At 43.8% G+C, this 19,832-nt stretch overlaps 1 protein-coding gene across 1 annotated transcript in view; it reads left to right on the top strand.

Moving 5' to 3' along the window:
* Positions 1-5,109: 5,109 nt before the first annotated feature.
* Elovl4 (ELOVL fatty acid elongase 4) overlaps positions 5,110-19,832 on the top strand; it is a 29,071-nt gene continuing 14,348 nt past the window's right edge. Inside the window, exon 1 of the mRNA XM_021207416.2 lies at positions 5,110-5,443. Within this exon, the coding sequence (XP_021063075.1) occupies positions 5,344-5,443 (100 nt within the window). The 5' untranslated portion in view covers positions 5,110-5,343. The remainder of the gene's footprint in view (positions 5,444-19,832) is intronic.

Below are 19,832 nucleotides of genomic sequence, written 5' to 3'. Positions count from 1 at the left end.
ACTTCAATCAAGAAAACTGATTTGTCTTTCTCAGAAACTATCGATTGTTAATTAGATTCTTGGCTAGGTGGAGGACTTTGTGCCCTCCTCCCTTTCTTCCACTGTGGGAATTTTAACTGGCTTGAACTTGTGCATATCTTGTGTATACAGTCATTGTCTCTATGAGTTCATATGGACACCTGCCCTGCTGTGTCTGGAACAATATTATTTTATTGAATTTGTCCAACCACCTCTGGCTCTTACAGCCACTCTATTTTCTTTCTACATAGATCCCTGAGACTTGAGGGTAGAGGGATGATGAAGATTTAGGGTACAGTGCTCCAAGATCTCTCACTCTCTACACATTGTCTATTCATAGGTCTCTGTGTTAATTATCATCTACCATACAAAGAAGTGTTTCTGATGAGGGTTCAGCAATGCACTCATCTATGGGTATAGACACACATCTTTAAGAGTAGTTCTGGCCGGGAGGTGGTGGCGCACGCTTTTAATCCCAGCACTCGGGAGGCAGAGGCAGGCGGATTTCTGAGTTCGAAGCCAGCCTGGTCTACAAAGTGAGTTCCAGGACAGCCAGGGCTGTACAGAGAAACCCTGTCTGGAAAAACCAAAAAAAAAAAAAAAAAAAAAAAAAAAGAGTAGTTCTGTTCGGGTGTTCATTTAGCAGGACGAATTGTAGTAGGCACTCCCCTACCTACTAGACCTATTAACATTTTCAGGTATGAGCTCTACCTCATAGTGGGCTTTAAATACAAATTAAAAGGGTATTGGTTATCCCAATTGTGCCATTGAGCCAGTGGACATATCTTGCAGGCAGGTTGCTATCCAGCTCTCAGGCTTCACAGCTGAGTGAGATGGACCACTACTTTTCTACAATAGTATCATGAATAGCATCCTCGAGCACTATAAGCACTAGCCAGTAGGGGTGGGGGGGTGAGGCTTGTGGTTGAGTACCAGCTTGAGTTCTCTGTGTCCCTTTACATTAAGTACGTGTAGTCTTCATCAATAGGGTCTTACCATCAGCCGTGCAGGCTGACAGCAATGCCACTTTGTCAGTTTTACTGACTATTCACGTTGGTCAGCAAATGATACTCTGATCCCATTCCATCAGGGTTTTCTGAGATAAAGAGGACAAGGAGTTAAGTATGAGATAACCGAGAAAGGTTTTATAGTGATGACTATGTCTCCTGGTTAGATAAAAAATTAGATGTTGGCCTGGCAGTGGTGGCTCATGCCTTTATCCCCAGCACTCAGAAGGTAGAGGTAGGTATATCTCTGAGTTCAAGGTTAGCCTGGCCTACAGAGGGCGTTCTAGGAAAGTCAGGGCCACACAGAGAATCCATGTTTTGAAAACAGCAAGCAAACAAATAAATATTAACTAAGTAAATAAATAAATAGCTAGATAGATAAGTTATGTGTGAAGAAAAGAAAAAGAATTCCAGCTGGATGTAGTCAGATGTGTCTGACAAAAAATGCTTTATTATGGCTAAATATCCTTGAATGTGCAATTAGGTTCTTCTTGATATATTCAAAATAAGGGTACTAGGGAACTTTCCAAATTGACATACATGCACACTAGTGAGTTTGTTTGACATCCCTACCCTATTGTAGCAGTTCAAGGGGATTATGGGAAGAATTAGTTTAAAAGAGTAATAATCCATCATGATTAGTAAATATGCTACCCACCTCAGAAATATTCTTATAGGATACTTCTTAAAATTCCACAATGCATTTGAGGTCAGTCTGGTCCCGTGTTATATGGAGTGTAGTATTTCTTGGATTTGTCCTGCTTTGTTAAATAAGCTACTACTGAAACTGTGTCTTCTCTGTATTCTTTCTTTTAAGAAGAACCAGAGGAAATGGTTTCCAAGTTCTAAGTATTTTGTCACATAGTTAGATTCTCTTGTGGCAGTCTGTCTTTATTTATTTATCTATTAAGGGACATTTTGGCTGTTTACAACATACAGTGATTATAAGTAAAACTGCTACAAATACCAGTGGGAAGGATAAATATACTTTTATTTATCTAACTTTCCATTAGCTTGAATATTTGAAGGTACATTATCACATGCATTCTGGGTTCACTTGTCTAAGCAGAAATGGTGCTTGTAATTTGATATAAAATTACCACTGATTCTTGGGAGTTAGTCAATTATAAGAAAGTTACCTTTCTCCAGCTTGGTCTCTTTCTGGGTGGTTTGCTACCAAGTGTCACAGTGCTACTGTGTCATTCTTTCCTTTGACACATAATTGTATCTCTTGGTCAAATTAGATTTAGTTTCATTTGAGAATAAATAACTTAAATTTTAAAAAGAGCTGAATACTCTTGTTGGCTCTGGAGAATTTACACATATCTTCTCCCCTCCCTCCACCCCCTCCACCAAAAAAATACCCAGCCTTGAACCACAACTTTCCAGACAGACCTAAGATCCTTTTAAAAGTCCTTGTCCCAGAAGGCCTCTGTGGGTTTTGAGAAGGAGGAAAGAGCCATAAAGATATTTGCAGGTTTTGGGATAGACATAGGTGTTAAGTCAGGCGAGTTGCTAGGTCTCTCACATTTAATGAATCCAACTAAAAGCAATTGCTACCATCGTTTGGTTTGAAAATTCTTCTACCATCCATCTACTTCAGCTCATCACTCCTAATCTGCTTCCAGACATCCTTGGGCATGGGCACAGTCTAGCCAATTTCACTTTACTTCAGTTTTCAGTGCTGTTCTTATTTCCCTCTGCAGCGTCATCAGAAAATCCCATACTGTCTGTGTTTCTACTGCTGGTGACCTCTTGGGTATAAAGATATGCAGTCTTTCTTTCCCAAGTTCTCTCTGTTGCTCCAACAGTTCCTGGGAAATCTCGATTTTATAGTTAGTTAATCCTTGAAGCTCTTCCAGTCCCAACCCATTACCCTACTTCAAAGCTGCTTCTATTCAAAAGACTAAGTAACTTGTAGAGAATACAGATTTATTTCTTACAGTGCTGAAAACTAGGAAGCCTGTGTTCAAGGCACTAGATCTAGTGAGGCTGCTTTTGTTTCCTGCATCATTCCATGGTAAAAAGTAGACAACTAAGAAGTATTTATTCTGAGAGACCAAACTCACAATTCAAAATGCTTTGCTCTGGGCAGTGGTGACTCATGCCTTTAATCCCTGTCTCGAAAAACCAACACACACACACACACACACACACACACACACACACACACACACACCAAACCAAACCAAAAAAACCTAAAAACTTTGCAACTTAATCTATTCATGAAAGTGGAGTCCTCATGATTCACACCACTCCAAGTCGGTCTCACCCCTCTACCTTGCTGTATTGGGGATTAAGATCCAACACATGAACTTCCAGGGATGTTTTCAAACTATAGAAGCAAGCTTTGGTTCTCTATGATCATTGGTATCTGTAAATCACTTGTGAATTAAGTAATATTAAGTAATGGACTGTAATCTTCACACCAAGTAATAGAGCTCAAGGGTGGATACATCCTAAGACTGCTTATGCGCTTGAACAGCTCATAAGTATAAATAAAAATGACTATGCCCCCAAGTAAGGCAGACAAAATGTTAACATATAGTTGCCATTTCTAACTTAACATTGATGGGGCTCATCTGTGATTTCCTTATGTGACAGGCGCCCCCTAGTGAACAAGGAACTCAAACTGACCTCCACTGCAGAAGAGAGGCACCAAGGAAATTCTTGAATAAAGCTGCCTTAACGATTTCACATTATATTAAATAAGCAAAGACAATGACATTTTTGTGAGGTGAGGGTAGGAATCTGTTCTCCATAAAAACATCCAAGACTCCAAGACAATAGAGAGGTAGCAATCAATATCATAAGCAAAGAGAAACCTGACTCATACTCACATTATCAAAGGAAACGAGATTTGACTAGAATTCTTTATAGTTACTAGATTCACAACTAGGAATTGAGCTGTAAGAAATTTTTTAATCTGAGAAACTTCATTCTGGCAAGCAGATTTGACAAATTAATAAATCATATATCATTTGGTTGACTTCAGAATAAAGCATGTAAAGAAGGCTATGGTGGTCTGAGTTACACAACAAATCAGTTATTTTCAATTACCCTTTCTCGCCTAAGCTCTTTCTACTTAAACAACTCCCACTATGCTCTGAAGTGATGTGCATTATAATTTTGTCACCATAAATATTTATGACTTGCTATTTATAGCACAGAGTTAGGGCTCAGGTAGTACTCGTGTTAACAGTGTTGGGCATTTGACTCAGTGACCTTTAAAATAAGCATTCTAAATTAGCCAAGTGGAGAAAAAAGGCTGAAACAAAAGTAGATGGCACATCTGAATAAAAAGCAGATGAACTTGTTATTGGACCATTCACTGAAATCTTGCTTTATGTCAGAAACTATAAAAATTGCATAGTGTGATTTTGTTGCTGTTGTTACTATTCATAGGGACAGCTCTCTTCTCACAAGTCAATTGCGCCTCAGCATCACCCTTTCAGATTGACCTGAATCTCATCTGGCATAAGCGGACTCTTTAACCTATTCTTATGGCTCCATCTTCTCTGAACTACCAGTAGCCTAATTTGGTAAAATTATATTGCTTTGATCGGCCAGTGTCCGTTGAGAACGCTGTTTTCAGTACTCACAGGATTTAACTACATGCTAATATTATTTATGGGGTGACCACAGACTACTCTTCTTTGCCGCTGCTTAAGACAAATGACATTCCTTTACAGTGAAACCACCCGCGTTTCCTTGTCTGGGTGACAAGCACGTGCTACAGGCGAAGACAGCAAAAGCACAAGTGATGGAGGTGAATGACAGGCAAGGACCAGAAATGCCTCGCGTACTTCATCTTTGCCCACAAACTCCCACTTTTCTCCGTCCGGTTTCCCACGTTGCGTCCGGCAGAGCAGAGGTAACCGTGGGCAGGAGGGCAGGGGAGGAGGACTGGGTATGAGGTGTCCCCCTGCGGCGTTCCTGTGGCCCAGGTGGTGGCCTGGGGCTGGCCTTAGCGCGCCTGCGCAAGCCGGCCACCACTCGCGACCGCAGCATCCCCGCGCCCCGGGCGAGAGGAGGCGCCGCCCCGCCCCGCGCGGCCACGTGATGCGGGCGAGGGGATTGGAGCTGCCGCAGCGCGCGGCGACAGAGAGGAGCAGCGCTGGGCGCTCGTGGCTGGTCCTCCTCCTCCGCCCTCGGGCTTCTTGTCTCTGCTGCTCGCCGCTGCTCGCCGCCTGCATCCCCAGTCTCGGCGCCTGGAGGAGGAGGAGGAGACGCGACTGCCAGCAGGGTTCCCGCCGCAGTCGCCCACGGTCCATCGGAGCCTCTCTTCTAGCCGCTGCTCGCACCTCTCCGCGCCAAGATGGGGCTGCTGGACTCAGAGCCCGGCAGCGTCCTGAACGCGATGTCCACCGCATTCAACGACACCGTGGAGTTCTATCGCTGGACCTGGACCATCGCAGGTACAGGCGAGGGGCCTCACCCATTTCCTCTCCTCTGGGTGCTCCTTGGGCTGCCCACAGCTCAGACGCCAGTCCCCGGCCTCAGCGCTAGGCAAGGCCCTGCGCCCCTTACCCAGCGCCTTGAGGCTGTTGGGGGCGCCCGGGTCCCCGCAGATGAGGCGGCGCGGGCGCCGTGGTTGTGCACTGGTTAATCGGATGAGAACGTCAAGGCGTCCTTCTCCCCCCCCCCCCATCCCCCCCAACACTCCCATCTCTTCAGCTCCGCGGATGCAGGAGCTGAGTTAACCAGATGCTACCAGTGCAGCCGAGGAACCACCCCGCCCTGACGCCCGCGTTTCCCGAGCTCGCCTATTCTCTTATGTACTGGTACTCCTTATAGCGAGATAGAGAGGCCTGGAGGCGGACGAGAGCTGCGGACTATACCTGTCTCTCCGCTACTTCAGCTTCCTTGAAGGCTTTGACAAACCACTCATTATCTTCTTCCATTTAGCTAACCTCTTTGCAGTATAATTTCGACTGAAAAGTGAAATAGCATTGTTTAGCTTCTTGAAGAACGTTAGTTTTTTGTGGTTCCCCAGTAGCAAATCTGTTAGGCTACCCTCTGCGAGGGCTTTGCGCAGTGCAGTGCCGTCAGGGGGAGGGGAAAGAAGGCAGGCTTTGGGCTGGGGTCTCCGCAGCAACACCTAGAGGTTGACCCAGAAGCCTGCATTAAAGTACAGTGTACTGAAATTAGCGAACTTTCCCTTCAGCTGTTGAGTTTGCTGAACAGGGCTGTCACTGAGTGACTTAGGTAGTTTTCCTAGCAGAAGTAATTGTAACATAAATGTTCACGTTTTAACATTTCTTCACTTGCTTTGTTGTTTTAAAAAGTTTCCGAGACCTTAAATGTTAAGTTTAAAAGATCTTAGGGGATAGTTTGGGGCTTTAAGTTTGTGTTGTGTGTTTGCAGTGTGACCCTGTATTCTAGCAAAGGAGGGTGTTAACAATATAGGTTATGATGGCTGTCTTCTTTAGAAGTGAAAAGTTTCTTCTGTAGTTTTTGTGTGTGTGTGTGTGTGTGTGTGTGTGTGTGTGTTTTGTTGCTAGGGCAAACGAGACAGTGGGTTATATATAGCGTGATACAGAATGAAATTTGATGTATGTGCTGTGGACAAAATGCTTGCTGGAATTGTTTCTGTATGAGACAAATGCTTTTTCGACAATGGAGGCTTCATTGACTTGTTTTAAAAAGTCAAGTGATATTTCTCAGGAGCTCACACATCTGACTGTAGGAGAGCTGTTCCCAAGCCCCGCAGCTGGCAGTGGTTTAAAGGCAGTTGTCAAGGGACGACTCTTCCTTGAGCTTTACTTTAATGCTATCACACTGATACCTGCAATACCTGGGGAAGAAGCACCCTTCCCTTCATCTCTGTGATACTGCTGTGAACATTGCATCAGAACTTCCCCTTACACAACTGCACAGAGCTGAACATCAGACAAGCTGGCTGGCAGGTGGCGATGCGGTTGAGGTTCTCCAGCTACCTTGCATCCAGAGCCACACCTAGGCGTTCTCGGTCCTGTCTCTCTCGGCTCCTTCCCATTCAGTAGTGTTCTCATCTCTCCAGAGCCTCAGAAAGAAGAGTTGAGAGCAATGCTAGAATGTAACCTCCTGTGGTGGTTCATTCCTTCCGAATGATTCTGAAAAAGACAGTGAATGGAGTTGGGGGTTTGTGTGAATGGAGTTGGGGGTTTGTGTGTTCACTCATGTGAAAGCTTGCACCTACACTTCTGAGGGGCACATAAAATAATACACAATGATGGGCCAAGCTTGAGAAATGAGTAGATGCAGGGACACTCAGGTGACCTCTTACTAGCAGGTCAGTGGGAAGGTATTTATCCATGTTCTAAACTATCCACTTACGAAACCTGAGACTGCTTCCTTACCTCTGCCTAGAGCTGCCGTGTGCAGGCAGAGCCACTTCTTAATCCACCAGCAGCTCAGGGGCTAGAGTCTGGGCCTTGCTGCAGTGGAAGGAGGACCATTGTTCATGTCTGTTTGTTTGTTTTTGAACACACCCGGACCCAGAGCTCCTGTCCTTCCTCCCTTTACGTGTGTGTGTGTGTGTGTGTGTGTGTGTGTGTGTGTGTGTGTGTGTCACTCCGTGTTCCTTCTGAGAGGCAGGTCACACTGCTCCTCTTCCATGAGCACTTGCAGTATCTGAAAACCTGGCTAAGGGGGCTGCAGAGCAGAAAGGGAGGTTTCTTCAGCATCGCTGAAGAAAAGTGGATGAGTCAGATGTTTGGAAAGAGGGAAATAAAACTGGGTGGGAGACAGAGGTACTCTTGGGAAATGGTTGTGACGAAAGAATACAATTATTCAGGAAAAGCAAGCTGAGCTAGGCGCCGTGCCCCAAGCGCCTCGCTGTAGGTGGATGCTGACTTCTCTCCTTTTTACTGGTTCCTTGGGTTTTTCTCCCCTGGAAGTTCCTACCAGAGCACAAGTAAAGTAATTTAGTTTGGATTATCTTAATAAGAAGGTTCCAGGTTTGTAGAGTGCATTGGACAGCCTGAGACTTTTTTTTTAAAGCCTTAAAACAAATATAATTTCAAACTCTGCCATCAAATATTGCTGCTTAAGAAAACACAGCCAAAGGGAGATCTAGGAACCTGACTTCTTTTCAACAGCACACACACACACACACAGAGCAAATAATGAATTTGTTCACTTGTAGGAACAAGTCACCTTTATTGTGTCATTGACACTTTATATTTTGAAATGTAAGATCTAAAGGACTGTGCTTTTAGAAAAAATAAATAAAAATGAATTTGACTTTCCTAAACTAAGCACTTAGACACTTGCAACAAGAAAGCTGCTTTTGCTGCTGGGTATCTCAGAGTTAGCCTGAGGCCCCTGCATTTGCTTTTTCTTTTCTTCTCTGGTTTTACTCTGTATGTGTGAACAGGATTAGACTTAAAAAGTAACGAATTAAGCTCTCTGTATAAAAATTTAAGCTGACACATCTAAATAGATTCCCCCCTCTGATAATCGCTACATTGTCCACTTTATCCACTGTGACCATTTTTCTTCTGGCTGCTTAGTTCCTTCCTGGAACATGGGTACATGCTTATGAGTCCCTGAAGTTAGAGGCTTAAACAGCAGAGTTATCTGGGTTCTTGAGTTTGCTTTGGAAGAGGCAGAAGGGAAAGAGGATGAGACCAGTGGTATAGGAGGGAGGGTGTCTCCTATATGATGAGGACAGACTTCAGAAGCCAGACTTGTATAAGTTAACTGCAGGTAGGTCACGTTTAGTTCTCTAGTTCAAAAATGTACTTGCCAGGTGAAATCCAGGTCAGGGACAGAGAGAATAGGAGGTCACTAGGTCAAAGCTCACCAAGCTCTAAGGGAGTCACTGGCATTCTGTTTCCATTTGAAATTCTGGATGGAGGGCCTGGGGACAATCAAGAGAGTCCTTCTCTACTGTCGTCTCAGTGGCCTCTCCCTGTGAGTCCGTGGCAAAATCAGCAGCCGACTGACTAGCTCTGGTTTCTGATCATTAGCAATTTCTCCCAGGCCCCTTACCCCAGCAGTGAGCGAGCTGATGGGAGACTAGGGCAAAGGTGCCAAAGGTAAAGAGGGCAGGGGCTGAACTGGGGACTGAACCAGGAAACTGGGACTTTGAATGGGCCAGTGAGTCACTTGGACCTGCTGTAGGCGGGGATGCTTAATTCAGCTGTACCAAGCTGGAGTCAGGGGAGGTTTACCATATGACTTGCCAGGCTGTAGAGGAGGAAGGCAGGTTTTAAGTGGTCTACAGCATGTTGATATTCATTTTATTTGACATAGTTAATGTGTAGCTTTTATTTGTGTTAATTTCTAAAATAGGTTTTGTTTGGATTAGATGGGAAATCTGTCTGTCTGTCTGTCTGTCTGTCTGTCTGTCTGTCTGTCTCTCTCTCTCTCTCTCTCAGCAAGGATTAGGGTTTGAGGTAGGGTCATGATGTGTGAAACCAGCCAGCTCTGAGCTCACCGTGTAGCCAAGGCTAACCCTAAGATCTTTAAGGCTTCACCTCCCAGTACTGTGATTGCAGGTGCACACACTAGCCCAAAAACAAACGTGTGGGGAAATAGCCAGCTTTTAGGCCCTCCCATGGTCAGTGTTGTTACTGACCACGTCTTGTCTCAGTCTCTCGGAAGCTTCTGTGAGGTCCAGACAACTTTAAGGGGGTTGCTCTGTTGATATTTTCCCTCTACCTCAGTCTGACTTGAGATAGCACATACCCTTGGACTTCAATGGCTAGTTCTCCCATACCCTCACCATCCACAGCATATAACAGAACACCTTTCATGGTCAGATTGTAGTGGGGCAGACAGAGTTCTTAGATTGGTGTCATTTGCTTAGAGAGACAGGTTTTAAGATTATAAAGGTCTTAGACAAGAGTTTTGTCATCTTGTAAGGTACAAAGCACTTGGTCATCCTTTTTAAAATTCAAAGTTTTACTTTTCTCCAGTCATAAAAATAATAATGCCACATGATATTATTACATATGATTTCACATACATCCTAAATAATGTGGATGACTTTACATGAGTATGGTTTCCCCCCCGGAGCCACTATTCTTGGATTGAGTGTATGTATCCTCTCAGAGAAGAGTTATTTAATGAAGTGTGTCTTTCCTCACGTTCTATGCCTCCTTTTCCCTCAGATATTACAATCTTTTGTTTATAAAATAAACCAAGGTTTTTCTGTATCAGATATTATTTAAAAGTCATGGATTTCCAGAATCTGCTTCTGGATTAGCTTCCTAATGTGCTCAGGCAATGCTCCTCTGCCCACAGTACTCTACCTGTAGCTCCAACTAGCTTGGGTAAGTTCCTGTTCCTCCAGTAAAGGCAATGTTTGCCTACCACTCTGTCCTTAACAGTGTTCCCTTTCTAGTTTCCCTTTTTTTACTTCTTCAGATACCATATAGCTCTGCTTCCCAGACCATTGCTTACATGGTAGGCTAAAGCAACTGCAAGTCCCCTGACATCAAACCTCATGTTTAGCAATTACTTATCTTGTGCCATTTTAAAAAAAAATGACTCTAGTCCTAAATTATATAAACCATCATTATGATCTGCCTCTTCATTTTATGGTTTCTTCCTCAACATACCCAAGAGGATCTCTCTCTCTCTCTTCCTCTTACGCAAATGGCGAGAGATGATTTGCTGACTCTAGCTTTGGTTTTCAGTTTTGAAAGAGAGTCTCACTGATACAGTCCAGTCCTTGAACTTGTGAGTTTCCTGACTGCTGACACTATAGTCAGGTACCACCACTCCCGGCCATCTTGCATAATTTTGATTAGCGATTGATGTCTTGGGGTAATAAAGTTTTAGATGACACTAAATTGCAGATGGGTGCCCCACCCCTTTTTGTGGGGGGGGGCGGGATTGAACTTCAGGCCTTCACACATGCTAAGCAAGCAGCATTCTAAGCATTTTACTATTAAGTGGTTTTTTGTTTGTTTTTGTTTGTTTTGTTTTATATTTAGCCCTGTAGAAAGTTGGGTATTTTTGTTTTTTTAATTATCCTTATCGGTCATAATTTCAGTTGGTGCCCACTAAACCTAATGGATCAACTATCAAATAATTTAGTCACTCATGACAGAGGTACATAGTCAGATAATTACTGTTTGTCTTTCATACCTGAACAAGCATTGTGAGGTGGGGATTGAGGGTAGCAGGGCACTGTGGGTGGAAAGACTTAGGGTCTGAGAATCGGGTGGCCTGGCTTCAGTCATGAGGCCACTGCTACCGAGAGTGAGAGCTTGAACAGGTCCCTTTCTCCAAAAGTCCTCAACATTATTCTCCTGTAAATCCAGGCAACTTAATTATGTAATAGTCTTTAGGATCTTCCTGGATCCATAGTTCTATTGTGTAGACCCGGCTGGCCTTGAACTCACAGAGATCCACCTGCCTCTGCCTCCTGAGTATTGAGATTAAAAACATGTGCCACCACTGCCCTGCTTGATCCATAGTTCTGTATAGATGCAACTCTTCTGTTCTTTGAATAGAGAGAGAGCAATTTCAGTGACATATATGTCAGTCATTAATTTGAAAATCTTTTTTTTATGGTTTAAATGCTTTCTAAAACCTCCTTAGTACCTCCCCATTAGTAAAAATAGTACATTTGTTATTAGCCATTTTTTTTTTTTTTGCTTGGTCTTGCCTGTTCTGCAAGAGTCATGTAGAGGAATAGTGAAATAAAGGATAGAGACACTGGGCAGTTGCCTGAAACAGCACCGTGTGATGCTACATCACCAGCGCTGTGTAATTATCTCAGTATTCCTTGAATAACCACAAGTGAGCTAACTTGCTAAAAACGGGAGCAGAAACAGAAAAAGTATAAATGATTTCAATTACATAGTAATTCTATCATGTGATGTGCAGCTTCTAAAGATGGCTTCTTACGAAGTCTGGGCAAGTTATCAGTAGTTGTGTCTCTTTTCTTAAGGATTTTATTTTTACTTGTGTGAGTAAAGTGTGTGTGTGTGTGTGTGTGTGTGTGTGTGTGTGTATACACGAGTCTATAAAGTATATCTTTGGAAGCCAGAGAGGGCACCAGAGCCATTGGAACTGGAGTTACAGATGGTAATAAGCTACACATTTGTCTTAATTAGGTTTTGATTGTGGTGAAAAGATACCTTGACCAAGGCAACTTTTATAAGGACAACATTTAATTGGGGCTGGCTTACAAGTCCAGAGGTTCAGTCCATTATCATCAAAGTGGGAGTATGGCACTTTGGTGCATAGCAGGCATGGCATGGTGCAAGAGGAGCTGAGGGTTCTATATCTTTTCTGAAAGCCATTAGGAGAAGATTGACTCTCATGTGGTTAGGAGGAGAGTCTGACTGCACACTCCCACAATGACACACATCCTCTAACAAGGCCACACCTCCTAATAGCGCCACTCCCTGGGCCAAGCAGATTCAAACCACCACTTCTAAGTACTGGAAATCAACTTGGTTCCTGTACAAGAGCAGCAAGTGCTCCTAGCAACTGCCATCTCTTCAGCCCCAGGTCTCTTGCTGCTGTCTGTACCATGTGAAAACTTAACTATAAGTACATGCCATCCACCATCAGCTCCTCTGTGTAATCTGCTTAGCAAATTTTCATAGAACAATAACTTAAATATAAGTCTAAACTTAACGTTATTCGCTTTATTTTTTTCTTTAGGAAGACACCTACTTTTCTATATCATTATTAAACTTTTCAATGATAGATATTTTCTATTTGATAATGTCCAACAAGTTTGGAAAGCTTGGCTTAAGATACTTATAAAACTGCTACCATATGTATGCCTCACAGGAAGGGGAAAGCAAAAGAAACTAAATGTTTTTGATATAAGCGTGTGCCTCAATGTATCACTCTACTTATTTAAAAACACTTCTGTCTTTTTCCCACAGAAGGTTGTCATTGCTAAGCAAATATCTTAGTGTGGTGTTTCCTGTTTTATTTGTATCTTGGGGTTTAATAAGATGAAATTCATCAGTTCCACTGAAGGAATCACTTTCTACCTGATGAAGCCTGTGTGATTCTAAACGGGAACATTTGAAGGAGTCCACATTTCTGTTTTCATTTTTATTTATCAAATGTAGACTCAGGCACACATCTGTATGTTAATGCATTTCGTGTGTGTGTGTGTGTGTGTGTGTTAATACATCTCATAAGTGTGTGTTAATACATCTCACATCTTGGTCATTCCTGTTGATCGTTGCATTGCACCATAGTCAAGAGGTAGAAACAGCTGGACTATGCCCGCTGATGAATGAGCTGGTGAACACAGTAGAACATGAAGATATAAGAATACTTTTCAGTGTGGAAGGAAATTTCTACACTGTATGCGGATGACCCCAGGGGGCATTGAGCTCCAACACAACAGGACAAAGCTGTGTCATCTTAGTCACATGGGCTTTCTAAAGTAATTAATAGAAACAGAAATTAAAACCATGTTTGGCAGGGCTGGAAAGAGAACCAACCGGCTGGGGAATTGGTGTTTAAGAGGTTTGAAGTTTCCGTTTTGCAATGAGACACTGGTTGTGGAGATTGGCTGTACAACTCTCTAAGTGTGCTTGCGAGTGCCAGCTTGTGTAGTTAATGCACTTACAGTGGTAAACCTCATGCTTCACACTGAGGAAAACTCGTTGGGACATACACACACGCACATGCACATGCACATGCACACACACAAAGACATTATGAAAAGGGAGTGGGGACCTGTGGAAGTGAGAAGTAGGGACTAGAGAGGGAATGGGGGGCTGTAATTAAAGTGTATCATATGCATGTATGAAGGAATCAAAATGAAACCCATTATTATGTATAACATAGCAAGAAGCCCACGTACTGTAAAATTAATATAATGGCATTCCTAAACTTGATCTTTCTTCAGTTTTGGTTGTTTCTTCAGTTTGGTTGTTTTTCATCTTAATGTGAAACAGCTTTATACAGAGAAGACAGTGCGCCATCACCCGACCTGACAAAGTGCCTGCTTGGCCAGCAAGCGGTGAACAAGGAGGCAGAAAGATTCGGCTTTGCTTTTTGCTCTAGTTTTACAGAACTCCTGGAAGACAGGCTTGAGACATCTTATTTCCTTCCATCCACTTACAAATCCTCGAGGTTCACAGAAGTGAGGGAATGGGCTGTGTCAGTCCTAGGCTCATTTCATCCTCACACCAGCCAAGAAAGAAGCCTTCAGGCCCCTCGCTTAGGCATCTTTCCAGTGGATCTTTCTCACTGCCACCTGACCTACATAGCATGACTACATTCTTATGCCTGCGAGATACTAAATCTGACCCAAATCATAATACTGACAACGATAACAAAAAAAAAGGCAATGAAGTGCTCAAAGATGCTATGAGGGCTAGTGTATAAAATTAAACTAGTGGGCTAGAGATGCACCGCAGTTAAGAGTCTTGTTGCTCTTTTAGAGGGCTGAGGTACAATTCCCTAGCACCTATATGGCATCTCATAACCATTATAATTCCAGTTCCAGGGCATCCAATGCCTGCTTCTGGTCTCCATAGGCACCAGCCATTTGTGCCATGTACAGACATATATGCATACATTTTTTTTGAAAAAGAAACTGAAAAGTGGTATTTTCTTAGGTAAATCTGTATGTTGACACTACATATGGGAGTATATATTTAAGATATAAGACATGTGTGTCCTAAGATGAAATTGTTTCCACAAGATAGAGGTGTTGCTTGTTAATTTATTATGTTCAAAACAATTATGAACTTATTTGCCAAATGGCATGAGACAAGAGCTACCAGCTACTGTTAATTAGTGAAAATTCAGGATGGGATAGGATTCTGCCCAGTGAGCATTTAGTTTATAGAAGTATTAAAGACAAAGCGCCCCACCCCATGCACATGCACACATCCATACACACACATGCACACACCCATACACACACATGCACACACCCATACACACACATGCACACACCCATACACACACACACATGCACACACCCATACACACACACACATACACACACCCATACACACACATGCATGCACACACATATGCACACACACATGCACATATCCATCCATACACACACTCAGTGCTACAAGCCCTTTAACAAATGGAAGTGTCTATGTAATTTTCCTAAAGCTTTGAGATCATTGGCAACATTGAGTGTTGTCTGGACTCAAACAAAAGAGAGTTCATGAACCAGAGAGGAGGAAGCTGCTTACCTGCCTCAGGCCTTGACTTGTAGGACACATGGCATCATTCCCGTTTTCCATACCTCTCTGTCGATACAAATGTTTTCCCCACTGCATGTCTCCCTTTCTCTTGAACTGGTTAAGTGGAAGTGCTAGTTCTTTAACTATGAGTCAGGCATCCCTGGCAACCAATGAAGCTCACTGCCATCTGCGAAGTACCTGCTGCGGCTCCCAACGACTCTGTGAGGCTGCAGTAGTTTCCGAATCCCCATAGACTCATTCTTCGTAGCATCCTTTCAGGTTAGGTATTACTTAACTGTCCAGAGATGAAGAAAGGCTTAGAACCACACAGCTAGAGGCACAGAACCGGGGTAGAAGGAAGATCTTTTCACTCCTGTCACGCAGCATTGCCTGCTGTTCATTTATTTGGAGTACCGAGTGGTCACTGATGCTGATGGAGTGCCAGGCGCTGTAGCCAAGGCTTTGACTATCACCACATGTATTTAAGACTTATGTTCTCTGGGTTGTGTGCCATGGTTATCCTCATCTTCTCAGGAGCAAATTCCTAGGTGGTATGCATCAAACACTTAGCCCTCCCAGGTCAGAACTCAGTTTAAGTAGCGTGTATCTTCAAACTCACTCGATCTCCTGACAGTCTTTGGTTTTATCCTCTGCAGCATCCTAAGTCCCCTTTTCTGCTTTCTGCAGGAAACCGCATGTGTTTCCTCCCCTGTAACCTTTACTGTGATAGCTGTTTGGATTCACAACCAACGTACTTTTCTCTCCTCAGTTCACCTCCCCCCCACCATTGGATGACTGGTACATAACTGGGTTAGTACACCAGTTTGAACAGCTCTGAGGTCATCTGCTCCCTCTGGCCATCAGACACTCACCCTACCCCCCCCTTTTTTCATTGATTGATTGATTCATTCATTCATTCATTCACTTTACATCCCTACTGCAGTCCCCCTCCTCTCCTACTCACTCCCTTCCTCCTCTCTCCTCCCCTTTCTCCCCAGAGAAGGGGAGCCACTCCCCACCCCCACCCCCATGTACCAACCTGCCCTGGGACATCAAGTCCCATCAAGACTAAGCACATCCTCTGCCACTGAGGCCAGACAAGGCAGCCAAGCTAGTGGAAAGGGATCCAAAGGCAGGCGACAGAGTCTGAGTCAGAAGGCTCCCATTTCCTAAATAAACTCCCAAGGCTAATCTGGAATCTGGCTAGCAGTTCTTAGACTTGTGTTTTTCTTCTGTTAATTTGCAGATTACACAGATGAGAATGCTGTTAGAAAGCAAAGAGAAAGTGGCTGATTCCTCCAGGTAGAATCAGGGTCCAACTCAAAGAAATCTTGGACGGTGTCTTGGCGGGATGAGGTTTCTGAGTTAGTGCTCCGGGCTAAGAGAGATTCTGTTCCCTACCAGGCCCAGATGATGACACTTCACTGGTCTATGGACCACAGTTTAATAGAAAGGAATAGAGAGAGTATCGCTATTTTCCTTTGTTCAATACTGTAGAAAAGGCAGAACTGTTAAATGGCCTTAAGTTAGTATTAGAATCCAAATAATGGGCCAAGCCTGGAGGTGCATGCCCATAACTCAGCACTTCCCCCGCCCACCCCTGTGTTGCTGATGTTGTCCAGGTTGGCAGGAAATGTGTCACTGTCTTACCTTAGCATCCTGATTAGCTGGTACTATGGGTGTGTGCCACATCCTAGGATCCAGTTCTTGATGTAAGTCTTTTGTCCACATATTCTGTGAACCTTTAAAGCATCATTAGCCACGACTTGTTTCCTCTGCAGACCTGGTTCCATCTATTCTAGGAGTCCAGATATTCTAAAAAGGTTTCGTTTCACTATTTTTTATTTCTGGGATGTGACAGTGCAATTTTACTAGAAAGAAAGTTCATTTTGACTAGTGGAAATCCTGAGCTACAACTACAACCTTTTAGATCAGCCTTTCAGAGAAAAAGTAGACCAATCAGGGTTTCCCAAGGGTTCACTGTGACTACTTGATTATAAGCAGAGGTTACCTGAGCTACTTAAAAACTATGGGGCTACCAGTATCTTATGCTTTATTAAATTTTGTTTTATGTTGCCTTTAAACATGATTTTGAAAATAGCCTTTCAGCATGATTTGAAAATTAAGCTAGTGAGGCCTGGGCAGGATGGCTCAGCAGGTAATGGGGCTGGCTTTGCACGGCAGGCCTGATGACCTGGGTTCAATTCCTGGATCCCATGTATAAAGGTGGAAGGAGAGAACTGACTTCCCAGGGTTGTCTTCTGACCTCCACATACATGGCATGGCACATGTGCGTGTACTGAAAAGGAGGGAGGGACTTTATAGCATCCTTATGGGCTGGGAACACTGTAGCTCATTAAATCTTCCCTTATCAACCCTCAAGGTAATGAGCTCCTCAAAGAAAGAAGGAAGGGACAGAGGGAAGGAGGGCAGGCTGGCGGGCACAGTTGATTCCAGTGTCTGGCTATTTTCTCTCCCTCACCTCCGAGGCTGGTTTGGTGTTCTTTCACCCAGGGTGACTCCAGGCACAGACTTTTTTTGCTTTTTTCTCTCACTCTGTGCACTTGAATTGCTTATGACCTGATGTGAGTCTCATGGCTCCTGTCTCCTGTCTCCTGCCCAGGCGGTCCCTCTGCATCCCTGATGCCTCCTGGCTGCCTCACCTAGGGACCACTTGGGTACATCACACAGGGATGTTTAAACATTTCCTGATCACTTTCTCCTGGGCCTTCTTGCTGGTGTAGTCTACACTGTCCTGACTTTCCCAGTGGCTTCCTGGCAGGAATCCTGAGCCATTTCCCTTTTTTTTCTCTCGAGTCTGTACCTTTTTCCAGATCTATAGCACTTCCCCATGCGACTTTCCTGTTGTCTCCTATCTAGAGCAACACCTGGAGCCTGGGACTCCATCACACCATGCATCACAGCACCGAGAAACATCAGTCTCAGTTGGACCCCAGCTGCAGAGGTGTCAGTTTAGATCGTGGGATGGGCCTGGGAATCAGAGCATTAAATAGCATGTGGCCCTCATGTCTCCAGTAGAGATGGACCTGATGTGGTTCCCATGCTCCCTTACAATCCTCTTCCCCACAGTCTATCCTTCACTGCTACCAGAGTCCTATCAAACAAGGAGAGGAGCTCTGGGTCAGTTTCTCTTATTCCCTTCTCTGAAACAGGATTTCTCTGCCTTCCTGTCTGCCTGGCATATATTCTTTTTCATTGAGTAAAAGTTTAGATGCCTGTAGTTGAGCCATATCTTGTCCACTTTCCCGTCCTGTTGCTCAACTTGGACACTTATCCTGCAGCAGAGCAGTCTGTCCCTCCCTCCTATAAATGATAAACTTTGATATGTCAGTGATGCTCTTGCATGCGCGCACACACACACACAAAGGTAGAATTGTTGTCTTCAGTGCTGTGCGATCATAAGGTACAAAGGGAATTAGAAACAAAACTGTGTCCATGGCATGAAAGCTCATCTGCTGGGTGTGCTGGCACACATCATAACTCTAGCAGTGAGGAAGTAGAGGCAGAAGGATCTCTGTGAGTTCAAGGCAATTGTGCTGTGCACAGGGAATTCCAGGCTAGCAAGAGATATACAGTGAGACACAGTCTCAATAAATAAGTAAGTATGTTTCAGATGGACATATCCCTAGGTTTTTTTTTTATACAGTTAACATTTTGAAAGTTTTGACAATGTGGTTGATTACCTCTGTATGAATTTTTAGCATAGGTAAAATGTGATTATTGTCCAAGCTGACACCAATAAACAGATTGGTCCAGCTTGCTGTGAGCCTCTTGAAACAGTAAGTATGTTTCAGATAGAAACCATTTTAACCTTTAAGAATGAGGCTTGAAGACAGATGCCTGCCATTCCAAACCCAAGATGTTGAGGTGAGAGAATCAGGCTGTGAGACTTTGTCTCAAAAACAAAACAACAAAGTGCACACACTTATTGGGAGTAATACATGAGAATATGAAGAATCCCAGACACATAGAAAGTGCAGCGTCCTTTGAAACGGGCTGCAGCATTGACCAAAGCATCAGTGTGCGTGTCAACTATTCCTGGAGCTTGCTGCTGTTTTAACAAGGCTGGAGAATCACTAATCTAACTCACCTTCTCACCTCCCCTATTCTAGATGAAGGAAACATAGGGGGATTGTGCTATAGCATCCTGTGCACCGTGGCAGGGCCAGTGCTGGAGCTGTCAATCACTGGCCGAGTCCTATATGTTCCATTATTTCTTACTGTTCTCTGGCTTCTTAACTGGGTCTCAGTCTCCCTCGGTGCTTGATAGTGTAGAGCCTTCAGCTTGTGATTTCCCCTCTCTGTCCTTGATAGCCCTCTTAAGTGCCATTGCTTAACGAGAGAATGAGGCAGTTTACCAGCACTGCAAGCTAGACATAGTGGGACACCCTGAGTTCTAGCTACTATTTGGGAGGTGGAGGCAGAAGAGTCAATCTGAACTCAAATGTTCAAGTACAGGCTGGATATCAGAGTGAGACCCCCTACCTTTGTCTCAAAAATATTGAAGAAATGCATTATTTACTCTTAATTGTTGGCTAGTTTTCGTGGCTGGTTTTCTTTGTTTTGTATTTGTCTGTTTGTATAAGCTAATGTGTGTATATGTATTCATATATGTGTGTGTGTGTGTGTGTGTGTGTGTGTGTGTGTTGTAGGCAAG

This window comes from Mus pahari, chromosome 10 (assembly GCF_900095145.1).
Source record: "Mus pahari chromosome 10, PAHARI_EIJ_v1.1, whole genome shotgun sequence".
Lineage (NCBI taxonomy): Eukaryota > Metazoa > Chordata > Mammalia > Rodentia > Muridae > Mus > Mus pahari.
This window is presented reverse-complemented; position numbering and strand designations above follow the sequence as displayed.